General features: G+C 30.4%; 2 protein-coding genes across 2 annotated transcripts; both read right to left on the bottom strand.

The window, feature by feature from the left end:
- Positions 1–20,639: 20,639 nt before the first annotated feature.
- LOC139863343 (ATP-dependent DNA helicase PIF1-like) lies at positions 20,640–21,062 on the bottom strand. Its single transcript, XM_071851978.1, has one exon. It carries the CDS (start codon positions 21,060–21,062, stop codon positions 20,640–20,642), a length of 423 nt encoding a protein of 140 aa, XP_071708079.1.
- Positions 21,063–21,067: 5 nt separating this feature from the next.
- LOC139863342 (uncharacterized) lies at positions 21,068–21,541 on the bottom strand. Its single transcript, XM_071851977.1, has one exon. It carries the CDS (start codon positions 21,539–21,541, stop codon positions 21,068–21,070), a length of 474 nt encoding a protein of 157 aa, XP_071708078.1.
- Between the last annotated feature and the right edge of the window lie 111 nt (positions 21,542–21,652).

The raw sequence follows: 21,652 nt of genomic DNA, 5'->3' as shown, positions 1-21,652 counted from the left end.
AATAATAAACATAATAATAACTAATAATAATAATGATAGAATTAAAATAAAAGTGTATACCCTCTCCAACCTTTTTCTAAAAAGAAATGCCCCAGACGAGACTCGAACCCGCGACCTCTCGAAACCCCGAAACACTCTGAACCATTCCGCTATTCCTTTTATTTATGTTTTAATTCACGACCTAAAATCCTTTAACTCGATTTCCTGTTTCTCTTTCTTTTCTATTTCTTCCACTAATCCATTCATCATAACGTATTACATCATCATCATGATAACATCATTTATCATTGCCATCATCATTATCATGCATCATTATGATCAAAATCTTCATTTACTATCTTAAATAAGTAAAACAGCTCGATCAACCAAAATCTTACCCAACTAATTCTGCCCAATAGCTGCTGGGTAGTGCAAAGCCCAACTCGAGTATTTGGTGGACTACAACCAATTCATAAATAAGCTTGGCCCAACAGCACACTTTGGCCCAATCTCAACAGAAAAACTCGGCAACCCAACAAGAATTTCGTGGCCTGTTTGATTATCCTCCTATTGCCGATAAATAAAAAGAAAAAAAAACAACAACATGCAGTAGCTATCATGCACTCCCATCATGTGTTGTTTAATCATTTCCAAACCCCACTTGTGCAAAACTAATTCTTGGCATAATCATAAACGAAACTATTGATCTGTGGCCCACTATAAAACGAGTTTGAAAATAATCAAACGCTATAGAATTTGAAACAAAGTAGCAGCCACCTAATCACTTTCCTACTATCCCATTTATCTCTTCTTTTACTTTATGACGTCCTTAATCATAACTCAACTTTATGAAATTGAATTTAGTATTTGTATTCCATTATTTTATGTATTAGTGGATAATGAGGCCTCCACAATACTCAAACAAGTCACGATCCATATTCAAATTTGGGGGTTGGTTTACTTGCAAGTGGAGTGTTTGAATAATGGTTGTCTGCCATTATTTTTTTATTTTTTATTTACTTGTCCCACAATATTCGATTCACATGTCTTTTGAAAGAAAATATTGCATAATGTATTCTATATGTACGAGTTGAGAACCTTCATATTGTGAATGTATCGTACCAATTTTCTTGATGTTTGTCGACTGAAAATAAACTCAAAGGAATACGGCTGTTGCAGGTGTATTATAACAGAGGATCGATGCAATAGGAATAAATACAAAGGTTAAAGTGGTGGTGGTTCACTGTGGAAGAAAGCAGAATTATAAAGGTGAGTGTTCATTAAAATAAAAACAGTTTATATCGTATATCATTTGTAGGTTTTGGTGTTGTGGTGGTGGTTTGAAAGGTGGCATGATGGTTGATCATAAGTGGGTTTGTAAGGTGAATGGTGTTCGGTTGTTTTTTTTTTCAGAAGAGAGAAAAATGAATCATAATAAGGAAGTGTTTGAGTTATGCTGTAACAGAATTGATTGTTTGTTGTATAGGTTGGATGCATTTGACAAGAAGAATCAATCCGGATAGAAATATATAGAAAATATATTAAAAGTTGAATGAGACTCCTAACTGAATTTGTCTCTGTAATATGGATTGATATCAATGGTTGTATTGTAGCGTGATCATGGACAATGTGTTTGTTTTGTAATCCAATTTAATTCAACAGGTTATATTCGATCGTACAAGAAAATAATTATAAAAATAAAAGACGATGTCACTTGCTAACAGAATTTGGATTCTTTCAAGTGATTGAATCCATGATTGGTACGAATTGGAGATAGATAAATCAACTAGTCTACATGCTGAAAACGATTTACAATTGAATACCAATTTTTCTGTATATATATATATATATATATATATATATATATATAATAAACCGTATTTACGTATATATATAATAGTACAAGTATTTGTATAATATAACTGTATTTTGTATACATATATGTATTTATATATAACTGAATTTGTATAGCTGTATAACGAATGTATCTATATCTGTATATTAAATATATGAATAAAACATAATAATGTTAATTATACATGCATTAGTTTTTAATATTAATTTTATTAATAATAGTGAGACTAATAATAATAATAACAATAATAATAACAAAATTAATAATGATAATAATATCAATGATATTAATAACACTACTTGTACATATCAAAGTTCATATATTTATATATATATTAAAAATAATAATAGATAACAATGATAATAATGAAAATGATAATAATATTATAAATGATGATAATAATACTATTTATAATAATACTAATATTATTAATGTTAATAATAATATTAGTAATAATAATACTAAAATCATTTATATATAACAATTTATTATCTATAGATTATATATAATACTAGTAATATTAATATTAATATTAATACTGAAAGCAATAATAATATTATTATAATAACTTTTTATATGATTAATTGTTAAGTAGGTATTACTCATATTATATAATATCATAATTTAATTTTTATATATTTTGTACATGTTACAATATAATAGTTATTAATAGAAATCTTTTATATATTTATATCTATATAGGTTCATAATAATATTATATATCCATATATATATTTTTTTATATATTCATTGTAATAATAACTTAATTATTTTGTTTGTTATTTTTCATGTATACTTTATTAATTAAAATTATTATATATACACTTATATATATATTTACATAATTATTTACACATTTGTTCGTGAATCATCGGGAGTAGTCAAAGGTTAATTGAATTCATAAAAATAGTTTCAAAAATTTTTGAGATTCAATTTAATAGACTTTTCTTATCATGTCGAAACCATATAAAAATTAAGTTTAAATTTGTTCGGAAATTCTCGGGTCGTCACAGTACCTACCCGTTAAAGAAATTTCATCCCGAAATTTGAGTGAGATGGTCATGGCTAACAATAAAAATGTTTTCATGACGAATATGAGTTGATAAATAGTTTTTTATCATCATTGAGTGATATGGATAAAATAATTCGATTACTCGAAGAGTAGAGTGAAGCTATCACAAAAGAGTGAAATGAGGAATTTAATATTCTTCTTACTGTTGACGTAGTCACGTTTGAATTTAGATAAATAAGGTTCGTCTTAACTGTTGACGTTGTCTAGTTTGAATTCCGGAATTCAAGGGATTTAAAAGAAAATCTTCGAAAACTATAAGATTTGATTCTTCGGTAACTAAGGAAATTAGTATCCTCTTTAATTAAATACGGTGATCTGCCTCGATTACTCTATCTGATATTTTCATTATAAATTAAGCTCTTATGTTCTATTATTCTCATAATTCCTATACTTTCTTTCTTAGTTCATACATCCAAAAGATTGTGAAAATACTTAATCCCGTTCTAATCCTTGATATTTTCCTAATTATCATTTATGTCATCCTTCTTTTCAATCTCCCTCCAGAAGAACCTGTTTACTTCTACTATTACCTTGGGGTGATACTATTCTTAATTATACCGTGTCTTTATATTGCTATTCGTATTAATATCCACGGTTTGTAACCTCCGTGTTTTTATTGGGCTTTATATTTTCTCTTATATTTTGGAGCTCTTTGCCTTTTTATTATCTTTTCGACCTCTAGTAAAGCGAGTAACGGTCCAGAATTCGTAAGTATGGAATTTCGAATGAACTTAATGTTCTAAACAAGAAAGAACGTAATAGCACGATTTGATTTGTCAAATTACCAAAATCACTGAGAATAGAACTATCAAGAATATATTTTCTTGATATGTTCAGAAATTAAGCAGAATGAAAGAGTTATGTAACATGGCACATGATGACGTTATGATCTGTGAATCATCACGTTCTATTAGAAACTCAGCATGACTTACTGTAATATAATCACGTTGATCAAATGTCATTATATTATACTAACTCATGCTTCAGTTCCCAACATTATTTCAATAACATTCATATTTTAAGCTCGAAAGTTTACAGAATATAGAAACTAACAGTTTCTATATGATGTAACACTGATAGCACGAAGAGATTAATGATTTCAGATAATAATAGTTATGAAAATATCTTCATAAATATGGAGGATATTTATAATGAAAGATACGATGATATCTTGGAATTTCTAATATCGAAGGATGGTGAAGAAAATTTGTCCGCAAGAGTTTGGAGTCAAAAGCAAGGTATTCGCTAAAGATTTCATCAGAAATAGAATCATCAGGATTCTTAATGTACAAGTTTAGTCCTTGTGTTTTGTTCAGAGACTCCTTCGTAGTTTGCTCAATCAGTTTTTTTTTTTTTTACTTTTTTTGAGCTTTGCCAACATACAATTCTTTATCATCAACTTTTGGCTGTTGAGGTCGTTTAAAGTTTTTGTTGCTTCATTCAACTTTTCAAAATTCAGAGTATTAATTCACAGACTGTGTGCTTTTCAGAATTTCGGAATGGAAGATCATAGTTCTAAGAGATAAATGTTATATTGATACATATAACTGTTGATGTGGAATCGTTGCGAGACTCAAAATACAGATTTGCTAATTCCCGGTAATTGGTATGACAATTCTTGTTACAAGATGCGGATGTGTACATGATGAGACTTCAATAGATAAATATAGTGATTTGTCGGAGGGATTTAAACCAAGGAGCGACGAGGTTGCTGGTACATCTGCTGGTAATATGGTAGAATATAAAAGGTTCTCTGGTAACAATAAAAGAGCATGCATATAAATCAAGGTGATAATAAGGTTGTTTCGAACGAAAAGTCGAAGTTGACTTGCTGAAGCTGTGACAAAATTTGCTACTTTAAAAGGAATTACCAAGTTATTTTTGGTAATAATAATACTAAAGGAATTAGCACATATACATGTTAAACGTTTACTCAGGTTCCAAGAGTTTTCAAGTGCATAACTATATGCATCAATCTCTTCTTACGTAGATGAAGTGCGGTTGGTTCATCCTCTCGATTGAGGTGTTTTCAAGAATTACGAAAACTTTGAACGTGGATTGTAATCGTCAAGATACCAATGAGGTTTAAGATAAAATCAAGTGGCAAGCTTGAAGAATTGTTTAGTTTTATATGTTATAATCAATATTTTAATTCATTTTAATTGTCCAATGTTTTTAGTCCACGGTTAGCAGTCCACCATTGGTAATTCAACAATTCATATATAGTTTAATATATTATATTCGAATTAATTAATACGAGTCGTGACCCGTGTACATGTCTCAGACTCGATCACAACTCAAAGTATATATATTATTGTAGAATCAACCTCAACCCTGTATAGCGAACTCGATCATTACAGCATATAGAGTGTCTATGGTTATTCTAAATAATATATATAGATGCGTCGATATGATATGTTAAAACCTTGTATACGTGTCCCAATATTTAAATGCGTAAATAACAGTATTTAAATGACGATAAATAAAGTGCATAAAATAAATAACAGAAATTAAATGACTATAAATAAAATTGCGAGAATTAAAATTGCGATAAAATAAATTGCGATAATTAAATTGCGATAAATAAATTGCGATAATTAAAATGTAATACGGAATTAACAGTTAGCTAGGATTTCGTTAGCGTAGATTCTTAACAAAATTTCTCATAGTTAATTTGTTTGTTTCTAACAAATTTTATTTTGTCCAACGTTTTCTTCATTATGCCACTTGTTGGATTCTGATAGATCAAAATCCAAGTATGAAATTGAATGGAAATGGTTATTCTGCGGTGAACGGATACGTATATCTGTGGATATAAGTAGGATAGTAAATGACCGTTGAATCAGATTCGAAGAATGTACAGTGTAACTTATTAATGTGAAATCTTAAATATTCCTCGGGTATTACCTACCCGTTAAAATATTTTCATCATTAACAGTTTGTACAAAAGAATTTTTAATTACAATCTTTATGAAAACATATATACATATATATTTTCTTCAGATGTAATCATGGATTTAATGAGTCAATATGATATTAGACTCATTTGATTTACCATTAGAATAAGAATATATAATCTCTAAAACATTAGAGATTATATAATCGCCATGTCGAACGAAGATAAATGATGTAGAACGATTCGTGGAACGATAATTATACTCGAGGTACAGAATGAGATGTTGAGGCATGGATTGTTGATGGTACTGGTGCTGTTACTGATGGTACTGTTTGTAACATCCCGCGTTTTTCCGTTAAATTTATTTTTAACACTATCTTTTTTTTTAAATAATATATTTCGTTATTTATATTCGTAGATTCCGTTGACAAACGTTCATAATATTCTCGTTATTTAATTATAACATTACTCGTTTACTTGAGCGTTTTTAAAATATTCGTTTGGTTAATTCCCGCACCCGCTTTGAAACATGAGGGACCAAAGTTGCAAGGGGGCCTAACTAGTTGACTAGGTCAACTAGTCAAACCTCACCATCACCACTCATTCACTCTTCACCTCCCACCTCTCTTTTCTCTCTAGCAACAAAACCCCATTTTCATCTTCATCAAGGAATCATCATCTAAAACCGAATCAAGAAGCAAACATCAAAACAAATTACATATTCGTGATCCTCTCTTCATCCTCTACATTTTGGTACCAATTTCATCTCGTTTGGGTAACATTTCTAAAACACTAATTTTCTCTAAATTCATTTTATATACTTGAAATGGTGTTAGTTAGTGTCTATGGCTCGTGTATAACATTAATATATGATTTGTTTGCTCGATTTGTTGTTTTGAGTAACTAGTTTGAACATTTGAAATGGGTTTGCTTAATCTTGCATTTTGGAAGATTAATTGTTGTTTAAATACTAAAGTTCATGCTTTAATTGTGTTACTAGTATCACTAGCTTCGTTTTGATGCGTAGGTTGATTAAGAAAACTTCAAAAACATGAATATTGATTTTTGTGAATTTTGGTTAGGGTTTGATAGACTTAAAACGAGATTTTGATGTTTCGAATGCCATGAAATGTTATTAGTAAGTATTTAGTTGTAATGTATGTTTCATTACCTTCAAAATGGCATATCATATGTGTGAATTGGATTTCCGAAACTTAAAATGCACTTGATGAACTTGAAACTTTGAAAATAAACCTTTATTGATCACTTGACGAAATTTTGTTATTGTAATTGATGTTTTTGGTTGGTGAAATGTATTTAGTTGTGATCTTTGTCAAATTACCTTTCTAACGATATACGATACGAGTTCTAAGTGTTTACGGTTTGTGTTTTGTGGTTGTTTGAATTTTGGGTTTGGGAATTAGACAATTGAGACTGACCAGGTACCAGTACCCGTTATTCGCCGTGGCGCGACAATAGGCATGGTTTGATTCTGTCTTACTTGTCAATTATACGAAAAATGTTTGCTATACTATGGACCTCCGATTCACATGTAACTTGTTCTAACATGCTTATATATGAATAATTAGCACAGAAAAATAGTTCGGGACCCGACCCGAACGTGTTGAATTTTTGTTGACTTTGACTTGACCGAGTTTGACTTTAAGTTAAACTTAGCCAAACGTTTATGCAATCGTTCTAATCTTCTTTTATACTTGATTCTTGCATGAAACTTGACAACGTGATTCACATACTATACTATTCGAGTCGTAATGAGCCATAGGACTAATTGAACACATTTTGCCCGACCTTGTGTCGTAACCAGTTAATTGATATAACTTACTTGTTTAGGTTAAGGCTAAGCAACTTTCATGCACACGTTTACTTTGTGAAGTACTTTTATACTCGTGCACTCGAGGTGAGATCATAGTCCCATCTTTCAACAACTTTTATACTTTAAACTATGGGATGAGAAACATATACGTATCATACTTTCACACTTGAACACAAGTACAAAAACGAACATTCCACGTACGGGTTTGAACAAAAAGCCTCAATTCAATTATCATTAGTTACACTTGCAGGGTGTAAACGTGAACTTATATTATGTGATCACATGGGCTTGACGAGCCTCATTCGGACGGTTCGCTACCGTTAGCGGATGAAATATATTTTCGGGTCTACTGTATGTTCTAACACTACGCAAAGGGTGCAAAATAGTTAAGTTTGATAATTGGGTGCCCGGGATACAAACAACAACTTTGGAATGCAAATGATTTTGATAATCATCTTATACTAAATCTTGTGGTTCAAATACAACGTTTACTAAAACACCTATGATTTCACCAACGTTTTCGTTGACAGTTTTCTATATATTTCTCAGGTTCATACTTGGCTATTTGATACATGCTTCCACGTACACTCATACTTGCTTGGAGTCAAGCATGCATACATACATACGCTAGTGATAGCACCTTTGGATTCAAACATATCGTTTACATACTTACGCTATTTATAGCAACCGTGATTTAAACTAATTATGTCGCAAGTTATCTCATTCATAATTTATACTTTTGCAAACTTAAAATTGTTGTCGAATGGTTTTGTAAACTAAACTTTGCAAGCATGATACGTTTCAAAAGAACGCGACATAATTTTGGTCAAACGAGTCTCATATAGGGACTACGACTACGTAACGGGACCTAAGTTAGCGGTGCCGTCAATGACGATTTTGGTCGGGTCGCTACAGATGGTATCAGAGCGTTGGTTGTAGGGATCTAGGATGTGCATTAGTATGTCTGACAGAGTCGTTAGGGCGCATTAGTAAATCTAGACTATAACCGGATAGTTACCCATTGCATTCTGACATACATTTGCTATAGATAGCACTTACTTGACTACTTGTGCATTATACTTGAATCATTCTTAGGCAAACTTCTTAATAGTACCACGTTTTCATTATACGAACTTGTATTCTGCAACTTTCTGGTAACACGCGTAAATTCAGGATTCATACACGTAAGGATGATGACGACTTCATTAGTCACACTTGTTCGGGAACTCTGTCTCCCAGATTGTTATTCGCCACCGTTTCAACTTACTATTGGTGTCACACCGGTGTACCTTACTATCTACCACTTCTTGTTACTGCCATTACTACTCAAGGTGAGTATCGTCGTCACTACTTATCACTACGGTTGCGTACTACTCGTTATCATGATTCGTTACTCTTTTCGCGCCTAAAGACATTATTGTTTGACTTGAACCGCATTGACGTGAACAATCATTTATACACTTCCCTCGGGGAACGCTTCTTTAGAGTTGCACTAATTCTTGCGATTAAATACGAGTCACGTTGGTGATGTCGCTATGCTTTATTCATTTTAAAACTTCACGATTACACGAACCTGAATCTATGGAGTGATGTGGGGATGGAGGTATGAGTTAGCGTAATATAACGACACTCGATCAACGTGGTTATATTACGGTAATTCACACCAAAGTTCTAGTGACAAGTGATGGTGATTGGACTCGATCAACCTAATCACCACCATGTGCCATGTACATGACTTCATTTTTCTTGTTTGAACATCCGAAAACTCGGGTGCCGGTGATGTTGCTGAAACTGGTACATTTTGCACCATATTTTCCAACGCTACAACTCGGGTGCGAAGCTCGTTGACTTATTACTCCGGGATAATTGTCGGTAGGAACGAGCGAATGAATAAGGTTTAGAATTTTAGATAGAATATAATCTTGGCGAGATATTCAGAAAATGAGTGTGAAAATGGTGTTACGAATGGGTTCGTCGGTAAGTGCTTCAGATTCATCTTCAAGAGTGCAGGTTGGTGGGTGGAAAGGATCGCCTTCTTCTCGTCTCCATCGGTTAAGTCGACTACGAACCCATCAGATTAATTGGGGATGGCCGATTGGTTGATTCGTTCTGGTGACGCTGCTTCCGGAGCTTAGGTGAACATTCATGTCGAAATAGCTGTCGGAATAGCTATCGGAATAGCTATCAAAATCTGAGGGACTCGAACTGGTTGAGGGATTCATCTCATACGATCAGATGAAGGATTTTCGATAAGAAATAGATTATAGGATGTAGATTAGTACCCTGCAATACATAATTTACATATGCATATATAATACTAAAATCCCATAAGTTTCGGAGGAATCTACGGAAGCTGTCAGGCAAAGGTAACAATAACAGATACGCTAAAATATGAATTATCAGATACGCTAAGATATGAATTTTTGTCTATACACTATTCATGCAGTCAATGCAGTAAAACGTGTCTAGACTAAGAATGATAAGCAGGTAATTTCCTAAGGATGATAAGCATGTAATTTTCGACACGAAATGATAAGCAAAACTTTTGACATGCAGACACGGTCGAAGTCCAGACTTACTAATGTATCTAAACAAATATCAGTTAGACACACTAATGCAAGACCTGGTTCGCTAAGACCACCGCTCTGATACCAACTGTAAAGACCCGTCCTAATCCATCTGGACGAAGTCCATATCGATTACATACGATTCACAATAGTTGATTACATCGCGAGGTACTTGACCTCTATATGCTACATTTTACAAACATTGCATTCGTTTTTAAAAGACAAACTTTCATTTCATCGAAAGTTGACGACATGCATACCATTTCATAATATATCCAAACTATAAATGTCTCGATAATAATCTTGATGACTCAATGACTTGAATGCAACATCTTTCGAACTATGTCATAAATGACTCTAAGTAATGTCTCTAAAATGAGCAAATGCACAGCGGAAGATTTCTTTCATACCTGAGAATAAACATGCTTTAAAGTGTCAACCAAAAGGTTGGTGAGTTCATTAGTTTATCATAATCGATCATTTTCATCATTTTAATATACCACAAGATTTTTAATTTCATTTCTCATAAATATACGTCCCATGCATAGAGACAAAAATATCATTCATATGGATTGAACACCTGGTAACCGACATTAACAAGATGTATATAAGAATATCCCCTATCATTCCGGGAAATCCTTCGGACATGATAAAACAACATCGAAGTACTAAAGCATCCGGTACTTTGGATGGGGTTCGTTAGGCCCAATAGATCTATCTTTAGGATTCACGTCAATTAGGGGTGCACTAATTCTCAAAATTAGTGATGTTCCCTAATTCTTAGGCTACCAATCAAAAAGGGGCATATTCGGCTTCGATCATTCAACCATATAATGTAGTTTCGATTACTTGTGTCTATTTCATAAAACAGTTATAAAAGCAGCGCATGTATTCTCAGTCCCAAAAATATATATTGCAAAAGCATTTAAAAAGGGAGCAAATGAAACTCACGGTACTGTATTTTGTAGTAAAAATACATATGACGTCATTGAACAAATGTAGGGTTGGCCTCGGATTCACGAACCTATATCATTTGTATATTTATTAATATACATAGTTGTAATCGAATAAATATATATATAAATTACTTAGTTATATCGTTTTTATGTTAATAACTTATATGTTCTGTGTATTCATTTTATATATTTTAACTAAATAAGATATTATGTTTGTTATGTTTTATATATTAAATATATTTATATATTTATATATATATATATATATATATATATATATATATATATATATATATATATATATATATATATATGCATATCATTTGTTTGTTAAAACTAAGATAATATTTGAAGTAATATAATGATAATACTAATATTAATTATAATGATAACATCAGCAGTTTTAATAAGATTGATAATTTAATAATAATGGTAATAATATTAATAATAATTATAATAATAATAACAATAATAATAATAATAATAATAAACATAATAATAACTAATAATAATAATAATGATAGAATTAAAATAAAAGTGTATACCCTCTCCAAGCTTTTTCTAAAAAGAAATGCCCCAGACGAGACTCGAACCCGCGACCTCTCGAAACCCCGAAACACTCTGAACCATTCCGCTATTCCTTTTATTTCTGTTTTAATTCACGACCTAAAATCCTTTAACTCGATTTCCTGTTTCTCTTTCTTTTCTATTTCTTCCACTAATCCATTCATCATAACGTATTACATCATCATCATCATCATGATAACATCATTTATCATTGCCATCATCATTATCATGCATCATTATGATCAAAATCTTCATTTACTATCTTAAATAAGTAAAACAGCTCGATCAACCAAAATCTTACCCAACTAATTCGGCCCAATAGCTGCTGGGTAGTGCAAAGCCCAGCTCGAGTATTTGGTGGACTACAACCAATTCATAAACAAGCTTGGCCCAACTGCACACTTCGGCCCAATCTCAACAGAAAAACTCGGCAGCCCAACAGGGATTTCGTGGCCTGTTTGATTATCCTCCTATAGCCGATAAATAAAAAGAAAAAAAAAACAACATGCAGTAGCTATCATGCACTCCCATCATGTGTTGTTTAATCATTTCCAAACCCCCACTTGTGCAAAACTAATTCTTGGCCTAATCATAAACAAAACTATTGATCTGTGGCCCACTATAAAACGAGTTTGAAAATAATCGAATGCTATAGAATTTGAAACAAAGTAGCAGCCACCTAATCACTTTCCTACTATCCCATTTATCTCTTCTTTTACTTTATTACGTCCTTAATCATAACTCAACTTTATGAAATTGAATTTAGTATTTGTATTCCATTATTTTATATATTATTGGATAATAAGGCCTCCACAATACTCAAACAAGTCACGATCCATATGCAAATTTGGGGGTTGGTTTACTTGCAAGTGAAGTGTTTGAATAATGGTTGTCTGCCATTTTTTTTATTTTTTTTACTTGTCCCACAATATTCGATTCACATGTCTTTTGAAAGAAAATATTGCATAATGTATTCTATATATACGAGTTGAGAACCTTCATATTATGAATGTATCGTACCAATTTTCTTGATGTTTGTCAACTGAAAATAAACTTAAAGGAATACGGCTGTTGCAGGTGTATTATAACAGAGGATCGATGCAATAGGAAGAAATACAAAGGTTAAAGTGGTGGTGGTTCGCTGTGGAAGAAAGCAGAATTATAAAGGTGAGTGTTCATTAAAATAAAAACAGTTTATATCGTATATCATTTGTAGGTTTTGGTGTTGTAGTGGTGGTTTGAAAGGTGGCATGATGGTTGATCATAAATGGGTTTGTAAGGTGAATGGTGTTCGGTTGTTTTTTTTTTCAGAAGAGAGAAAAATGAATCATAATAAGGAAGTGTTTGAGTTATGCTGTAACAGAATTGATTGTTTGTTGTATAGGTTGGATGCATTTGACAAGAAGAATCAATCTGGATAGAAATATATAGAAAATATATTAAAAGTTGAATGAGACTCTTAACTGAATTTGTCTCTGTAATATGGATTGATATCAATGGTTGTATTGTAGCGTGATCATGGACAATGTGTTTGTTTTATAATCCAATTTAATTCAACAGGTTATATTCGATCATACAAGAAAATAATTATAATAATAAAAGACGATGTCACTTGCTAACAGAATTTGGATTCTTTCAAGTGATTGAATCCATGATTGGTACGAATTAGAGACAGAAAAATCAACTAGTCTACAGGCTGAAAACGATTTACAATTGAATACCAATTTTTCTGTATATATATATATATATATATATATATATATATATATATATATATATATATATATATAATAAACCGTATTTATGTATATATATAATAGTATAAGTATTTGTATAATATAACTGTATTTTATATACATATATGTATTTATATATAACTGAATTTGTATAGCTGTATAACGAATGTATCTATATCTGTATATTAAATATATGAATAAAACATAATAATGTTAATTATACATGCATTAGTTTTTAATATTAATTTTATTAATAATAGTGAAATTAATAATAATAATAACAATAATAATAACAAAATTAATAATGATAATAATATCAATGATATTAATAACACTACTTGTACATATCAAAGTTCATATATTTATATATATATTAAAAATAATAATAGATAACAATGATAATAATGAAAATGATAATAATATTATAAATGATGATAATAATACTATTTATAATAATACTAATATTATTAATGTTAATAATAATATTAGTAATAATAATACTACAATCATTTATATATAACAATTTCGTATCTATGGATTATATATAATACTAGTAATATTAATATTAATACTGAAAGTAATAATAATATTATTATAATAACTTTTTATATGATTAATTGTTAAGTAGGTATTACTCATATTATATAATATCATAATTTAATTTTTATATATTTTGTACATGTTACAATATATTAGTTATTAATAGAAATCTTTTATATATTTATATCTATATAGGTTCATAATAATATTATATATCCATATATATATTTTTTATATATATTCATTGTAATAATAACTTAATTATTTTGTTTGTTATTTTTCATGTATACTTTATTAATTAAAATTATTATATATACACTTATATATATATTTACATAATTATTTACATATTTGTTCGTGAATCATCGGGAGTAGTCAAAGGTTAATTGAATTCATAAAAATAGTTTCAAAAATTTTTGAGATTCAATTTAATAGACTTTGCTTATCATGTCGAAACCATATAAAGATTAAGTTTAAATTTGTTCAGAAATTCTCGGGTTGTCACAATAACTTGCCTTTTTCAGGAGTTAAGAGCGACAAAACATCCACATGCATCTCGATGTCTCCATTAGGGGTGAGCTTGGGGCGGTTTGGGGCTGTTAAGTACGAAACTCACACCCATAACTAACATCACAGTTAATTAATTCTTTTAACTGTTCGGTTTGATTACTAAGTGGTTTGGTTATTCGGTTAAATTGATTAACTAATAGACATGGAATGGTTAATTTGGTTAACCATTACTAGCACAAAAAGAATCAAAGAGTTTATGTATAACACTAAACATAACGATAATAGTTGTAATAATCTATTTACCTCTAACACAAAACAAGGAAGATATCGCAAAACCGGTAGATACTACAATAATGTGAAACTCGATAGTGAAATTACAATTTTTTGTCTTCTTACTCAGCCGCAGTGTATATATTTAGGGTTATACTTTAGGAAGGGGTAGCTTAATTGACTAATTTGATAATCAGTTACTTTGTTGTTAGTTAGTAACGGTTATTGCTCTTTCATTGTATATATATCGATGTAATTTATACTTTACAATTCAACCGAATGAAATACATTTTTTCATACTCTTCTTCATCTTTTTCCTTGTTTCATTTCATGGTATTAGAGCGTGAGCTTGATCCAAAGCTAAATCAAACAGAATCAAACACGTGAGGTGTTTGATGAAATTCCCCAACCAAAATTCACAAGAACACAGATTAAAATTCAATCAAATCATCATTTTATTCAGCCAAATATCAACAATTTTTCAAAATAAACTTCATATCACCAACAAATTCTCAAAAACACATATCATATATCTTCAACATAATCAAACTCTTCTGATCAATGGCACCTACAATTGTATAAAAAATGAACACATAAGATAAATGCAATCAATCATCGTGTATTCTTACATCAAATGGACCATCATGGCCTGATCATCATATCAACGAAACTAAGAGGATCAAAACCCTATGGAAGCTGAAAACGATCAATGAAGGTAGCATTAAAAGCCAAAACAGTTGAAGATCATAACAAGAGAGTTCAGAGAACCTGAGACTAATCCAGTTATAAGGCCAGTGTGGGAAAGGAATAATGACATGATCATTCTTGGATGCTAAACACTGTAACATATGAGATAAGTAACAACATAAGCTTTGTAGATTATGCTTACAACTTGTGGCATGAATTACAAGAGCATTATTCACAAATTGATGGTCATCGGATATATTAATTGGCAAATGACATTGCACAACTGAAGCAAGGAAACTGTTCAATAAAAGTTTATTATCACAAGTTAAAAGGTTACTTGGATGAGACAAATGTGACAGATGTACTAGAAGCACCTTACATGTGCACATGTAACTACACCCGTGATAATGAAAGACAAGATGGATAAAGGGAGCAAAGAAAGAGACTCATAACATTCCTTGTGGGATTAGTTCAATAATATTATAGCATAAAGGGTTGAATTCTACTTATGCAACCACTTTAAACTACTACAAGTCTTATGGGATGATAATTCATGAAGAAAAGCAAAGAGAGGGCACTCTACCCAAACCAATAACACCTGCAATAATGTTAGTTTATGGGAATGCATCAAAACTATACAAGAGTAAATACCAAAGATTGACTAGGTCACCACTAACTGGTACATCTGAAAGAAGGTCAACCTTCAAGCTAGGAGAGGGAAGGACACGCCAAAAAGGAATGATAAAAGAATGTGGGATATCCTCCAGGCCAGCCTCTGTATGAAAAAATTTCACATAATCACTCCAATAAAGGAAAATCAATCAATATTGTATATGTGGACAATACAACTCTTGAGCAAACAACACAATATACACTGCGTTAAAATGGTTCAATAAATGAGGATGTAATGGCTGTAGGAATAGACCAATTACAATATCAGATGATGATGCAACAGAACCATCGAGATTAGACAACATATGCATGTATAACTCCTTTTATTGCCTTTCTTTTCTCACATCTTGATAATGTTTGAGTTATAGGTTGTGAGGCTACATATCATATATCAATATCTTTAAACAAAATGCACAACATCAAATACCATCATATTTTCATCCTTGTAAATCTTCCAAACAAATACACAATAAAAGTGTCCACCACTAGGTTAGTGAAATTAACCCCAGATCTTACACTTCATGGTGTATTCAATATACCAACATTCACTTACAATATCTGATCCATAAGTAAAACAACCAAATGATCAAAACTCTCTGTGAATTTTAATCAATTTGAGTGTATCTTTCAGGATAAGACCAAGAAAATTGCCGATATGACTCTATGTGATCGTCTATACATCATACATCCTGAAGCTCACAATAAATCTTCAATTTCAAGTACTTCTCATGTTAGCTACAAATTGACTTAGGTAATAAAAGTTATAATTATTTTATGTCACTAATAATATTAAACGTTACACATTCAGATATATATTTACTTTTATTGTAACGCATTTTGCTTGATTGAAGTCACATTCGGCGACAAATTACGATCAAATCATCAAAACATATATAATAAACTAAAAACATAAAAACTATATAATTACATTTGTTATAATAATCTATATTTATATTTATTTTTCAAAGTTGTAGTCACCTCCGGGCTTCTTCGCAACTGGATAGTACTAGGACCCTTGTGCCCCGACCCTTGATCAGATAAAGCTGCCCGCCCTAATGTTAAATTAATATTTTATTAAATTGAATATCCAATGGATATTCATTAAAACAATTAAAATATATATGAATGGATGAAATAAAAATAAACGGATATATCGCTAAAAATAAATAAATAAAAATATAAATATAATATCATCTGATTGATATTCAATCCAATCATCTCTATTGATAGGTGATGTATTTAGACTCATAGAAACCCTAGAAATGGCGAATACCACCGCTATATAACACGGACGTAAAAAGTAGAGTAAACTCTGGTTTAATAGTTTGACGTTGACATACGCAACTATAACCCACTAGTCACTATAACTTATTATTTGTAATTTTATTTATTATTTCAATTTCCATTTCAATTTTAATTAACAATTTATTTACTATGTAGTTTTTATTATTGTAATTTAATTAATTATTTAATATTTAATAATTTCTTCGTAATATAAAAATATACTCCGTAATAATACTCGTAATATATATATATATATATATATATATATATATATATATATATATATATATATATATATATATATACTAGACTTTGAGAGCCCGTACGTTGCACGGATGACTGTATTTACACTAATTATAAAAATAGCAGATAATGATGACAATATCAAATGAATATTGAAAAGAAAACATCATGATCTATAATCAAACAAACAATGTTTTTCAATCCATCAAATGCATTGAAGTTTTGGATCATTGTGCAAAACATCAATATAGATAGAAAGCGCGTTCCTCAAAATAGTAGGTGAATATGCAGTTTGTTCCCGGCTTTAATCGATTTTATTTCCTGAAATTATAAAAACCGTAAGAAACTGAAATGTTTGGCTTTGTCCTTGAATTTTCCTGTTTCAACCGTCACTTGTATTTCTTCCTTTCTAAATTGTAACATGAAACTATTTTTCCACTTCGTAGTCCAGGAAGTAGCATTAATTCTTTCGGAAGGCGCTAAAAAAATAAACATTTGTAAAATAAACTTGTTATTTTTATCTTAAATTTTATAAAGTATATTTTGAGCATAAATAAATTCTTTTGGAACTTTTTCAAGTGAAAATGTGTTCATGGTTAGGTGTAAATAGTATAAAGATAAGAATGTTAACTTACTAAAACCCGACCACGCGGTATGGTAATTTCGTAATCATAAGATTTAACTTCATGTTGTAAAAAGTCCGGGTCTTCCTTTTCATTTAGATGATAAGTAGATATGCTTGTCTTTTCATCACCAACTTCATTATAGATGACGAATTCTATATTATGAAAATTGATTGCATAGAAAATAACTCGATCGCCCCGATTTAAATGTAAGTCCGCTATTAACTGTTGCCAGCCCTCACCAAATATCAACTTATCTTGAATTACAGAAATGGGAAATCTTTTTTTGTACGAACCGTTGTAGTGAAAGTAGACGTGTTTTTGTGGTCCTTGCCGTCCCTTATATGCAGATTTGAATTTCTTAGCCATTGTCTGTCATATATGTGAATAATGTAAATAAATTTTGAAATTAATTAAACAATTAAAATTAAGTAGTATATTGGAATAAAACTATCATGGCAGAAAAGGTAATAATAAATTTAAATATTAATTATAAAATATTGTTTAATTTAATACTTAAGTTTAGCTTAATTTATGATGTATGTAAATTGTATTATTAGTTAAGAATATACATACCAGTACGTTAACGTTGGTCCCATCCACAATCTACATGAATGAAGGGAATATCCTATAATGAGCTTTTTCAAAAATTCTTAGTTGTAACTCAGTAATTATATCCCATTTTTTAGTGATGTTGAACCAGTTTTTTGGAGCCATTTTCTTTTTGAATAGATAACTAATTCGTAATTGCCTTTGTCAACAGTTGTAATGCATAGAATATCATACATTTTAATTTTAAGATCGGTTATGATCTTTTCAAATCCTTCGCTTAGAAATAAAGTGAGATCGTGAATTGTGAAAGCGACTTCAGAATTATAGCTTGTAAAGTGTGTATGCAAACTTTATGTGTAGGTAACTTCTCTTGATAATAGTCGTGAAACCAAGATAATGGCAGAGGCTGTAACAAAGTATAGAATTTTTTTAATATCATCCTAATCACAGAAGCAATTGACATATTAAGAAAATTAAGTATGGTATGGTTTTATATAAAAAAAATAATAAACATACCACTAATATATCATCTTGACGTGAAAATGTATGGATGAAAGACGATCGATGCATTTTGTTGTGCACTGTAGCCATTGGGTCCGCAACAAATGAAATTTGTATTTTTAGAAGAAATAATTCTTAATACATCAATTGAATATAGGATTTTTTTAACTAATTCAATTTACCCTAAAAGGTTTTAGATATACAGCAATTTGTCAAAACATGTACTTAAAAATTTAAGATTTTTTATTATTTATTAATGTAGTAAATTACTATGATTTCTAAGTGAAACAAAATATAAAGTTGTATCTACATATTAATATTATATGACTATAAAAGTATGAATCTGTATATTACTCATTACTTCATAAATAAATGTTTTTGATTCATATATGATTCTATTGATACTGATCCATATCAGTATTCTGTATACCAATGGGATTTAATATGTATTTAATCAGGAAAAATTAAAGCAATATGTGTTGTAGATTAATTACATATATACAATAAGGTTAAAACAATTTCTATTATAACAATAAACGGAAATCGAACCAGTAATACTTACTTGATCGCAGGGTTTGATTTTCGTTGACGGTTATAGGGTGTTGCAAGAATACATTCCAGACATCGATAGTAATTTAGGGTTTTATGTAGGTATTAGTTTTGGTATTATTGATAAACATTGTAAACCGATTTTTTTAAGTTTATTGGGCTTAAATGAGTTGATGGGCTTACAATCAATTAACATACTCTTTTACAAAGTGTGAGTGATATTGTTTTGAAGTTGAATATCAATGTTTGCAGGGCTTGATTCTACGTTTGCAATTTTTTATTAACCTAATGAATTATTATTACGAAATCAAAAAAAAACATATTGGACATTATACTGAATAATGTATAATTATTATTTATATACAGGTAATTTGGACCTTTTTTCTTTTTTACAGATCAAACATGGTAACATTCCAAAATAAATTTAATTATGCTTACACTATTATAATTCAGAATCTAAGGTTTCTTTTTTCTAATTCAGAGTCAATCTTCTTCTGATAAGCAACAATTTGATTAATAATAGAATTTAAAAAATTATATATGAACTATATTGATATGCTGTATGCAATGTATGACAAATCGGATGAAAATAAGATTAAATAACCATAAGCTTGTCTTCAAAGAATCAATTTAGTCTGTAAATAAAAAAAAACTAAAATACATGCTTATGACTTGTTTGAAACAAAGAAAACAAAAAATAATGTGAAAGATACAACCAAAGTAACAACATAGTGTTACAGCTTTGTCTATAGATGTTGTAACACTTCTTTGAAGACGACGTTCTTTGTTGTATTTGTTATTTCATTTTCTTTGTTCAAAATTAGCACCTTCAATCCTTTCTTGGAAGTGACCCTCGATAATGCAACATATAGCTGACCATGACTAAAAACTAGTTTAGGAAGGAATAAACCAACATTAGCTAATGATTGGCCTTGGCTTTTGTTGATAGTCATTGCAAAGCATACTGCTATAGGAAACTGTCTCCGTTGAAATCTAAAAGGAATCCTTTTGTCGGATGGAACAATTAGCATTCGTGAAATAGCGGTAATTTTTCCAACATGGGTACTTGTTAAAATTTTTGCTTTAATCGCCTTATCTCGAAGTTCGATAACTTGTAATCTTGTCCTGTTGCATAATCCTCCTGCTTGATCAGCATTCCTAAGCAACATAACTGTTACGCCAATTTCAGAGTGAGATGATGTTTCGGTAAACCTCCAATGTTTATACTGTTCGAGTAATCATCCGTATACAACTCACTATTAAAGTCTGAATCTCTCTCGGATTGGCAGATGCTGTCAGAACTAAGATACGTTCTTGCTTCACCCTCTAATGATTCCATCATCCGATCATTGATTATGTTAAAAACTTCATGTGTTGGGGCAAGGAATGCTCGTTGTTGATAGTAGGTTGGATTTCCGAGATTATCTAAGTAATATTGATATATGGTTGAAATAATTGAACCAATTGGATCATGAGTATCAGTGATTAACACATCTTCAGGCATTTGAACATCAGAAATCCCATCATCTGATGGGTTTACATTTCCATCACCTATGTTCAGCAACCAATCAGCAAAGTTCCTAATATCATCCAGTTGTTTCTGATTTTCATCTTCTGTATTTCCAACAGAAAGGTTTGTTAAACGCATGTTAATTGACAGCTTAAGAAGAGTTACATGATCCCATATGTATGATGAGTTAAGTGTTGCGTTAACAATTTCTTCTCTTGTGCCTTTTGTGATAACTGGTAATACCTGTCT

The sequence above is a fragment of the Rutidosis leptorrhynchoides genome, chromosome 8 (genome assembly GCF_046630445.1).
Source record: "Rutidosis leptorrhynchoides isolate AG116_Rl617_1_P2 chromosome 8, CSIRO_AGI_Rlap_v1, whole genome shotgun sequence".
Lineage (NCBI taxonomy): Eukaryota > Viridiplantae > Streptophyta > Magnoliopsida > Asterales > Asteraceae > Rutidosis > Rutidosis leptorrhynchoides.
The sequence above is the reverse complement of the archived record's forward strand: the minus strand, read 5'-3'. Positions and strand labels throughout refer to the sequence as shown.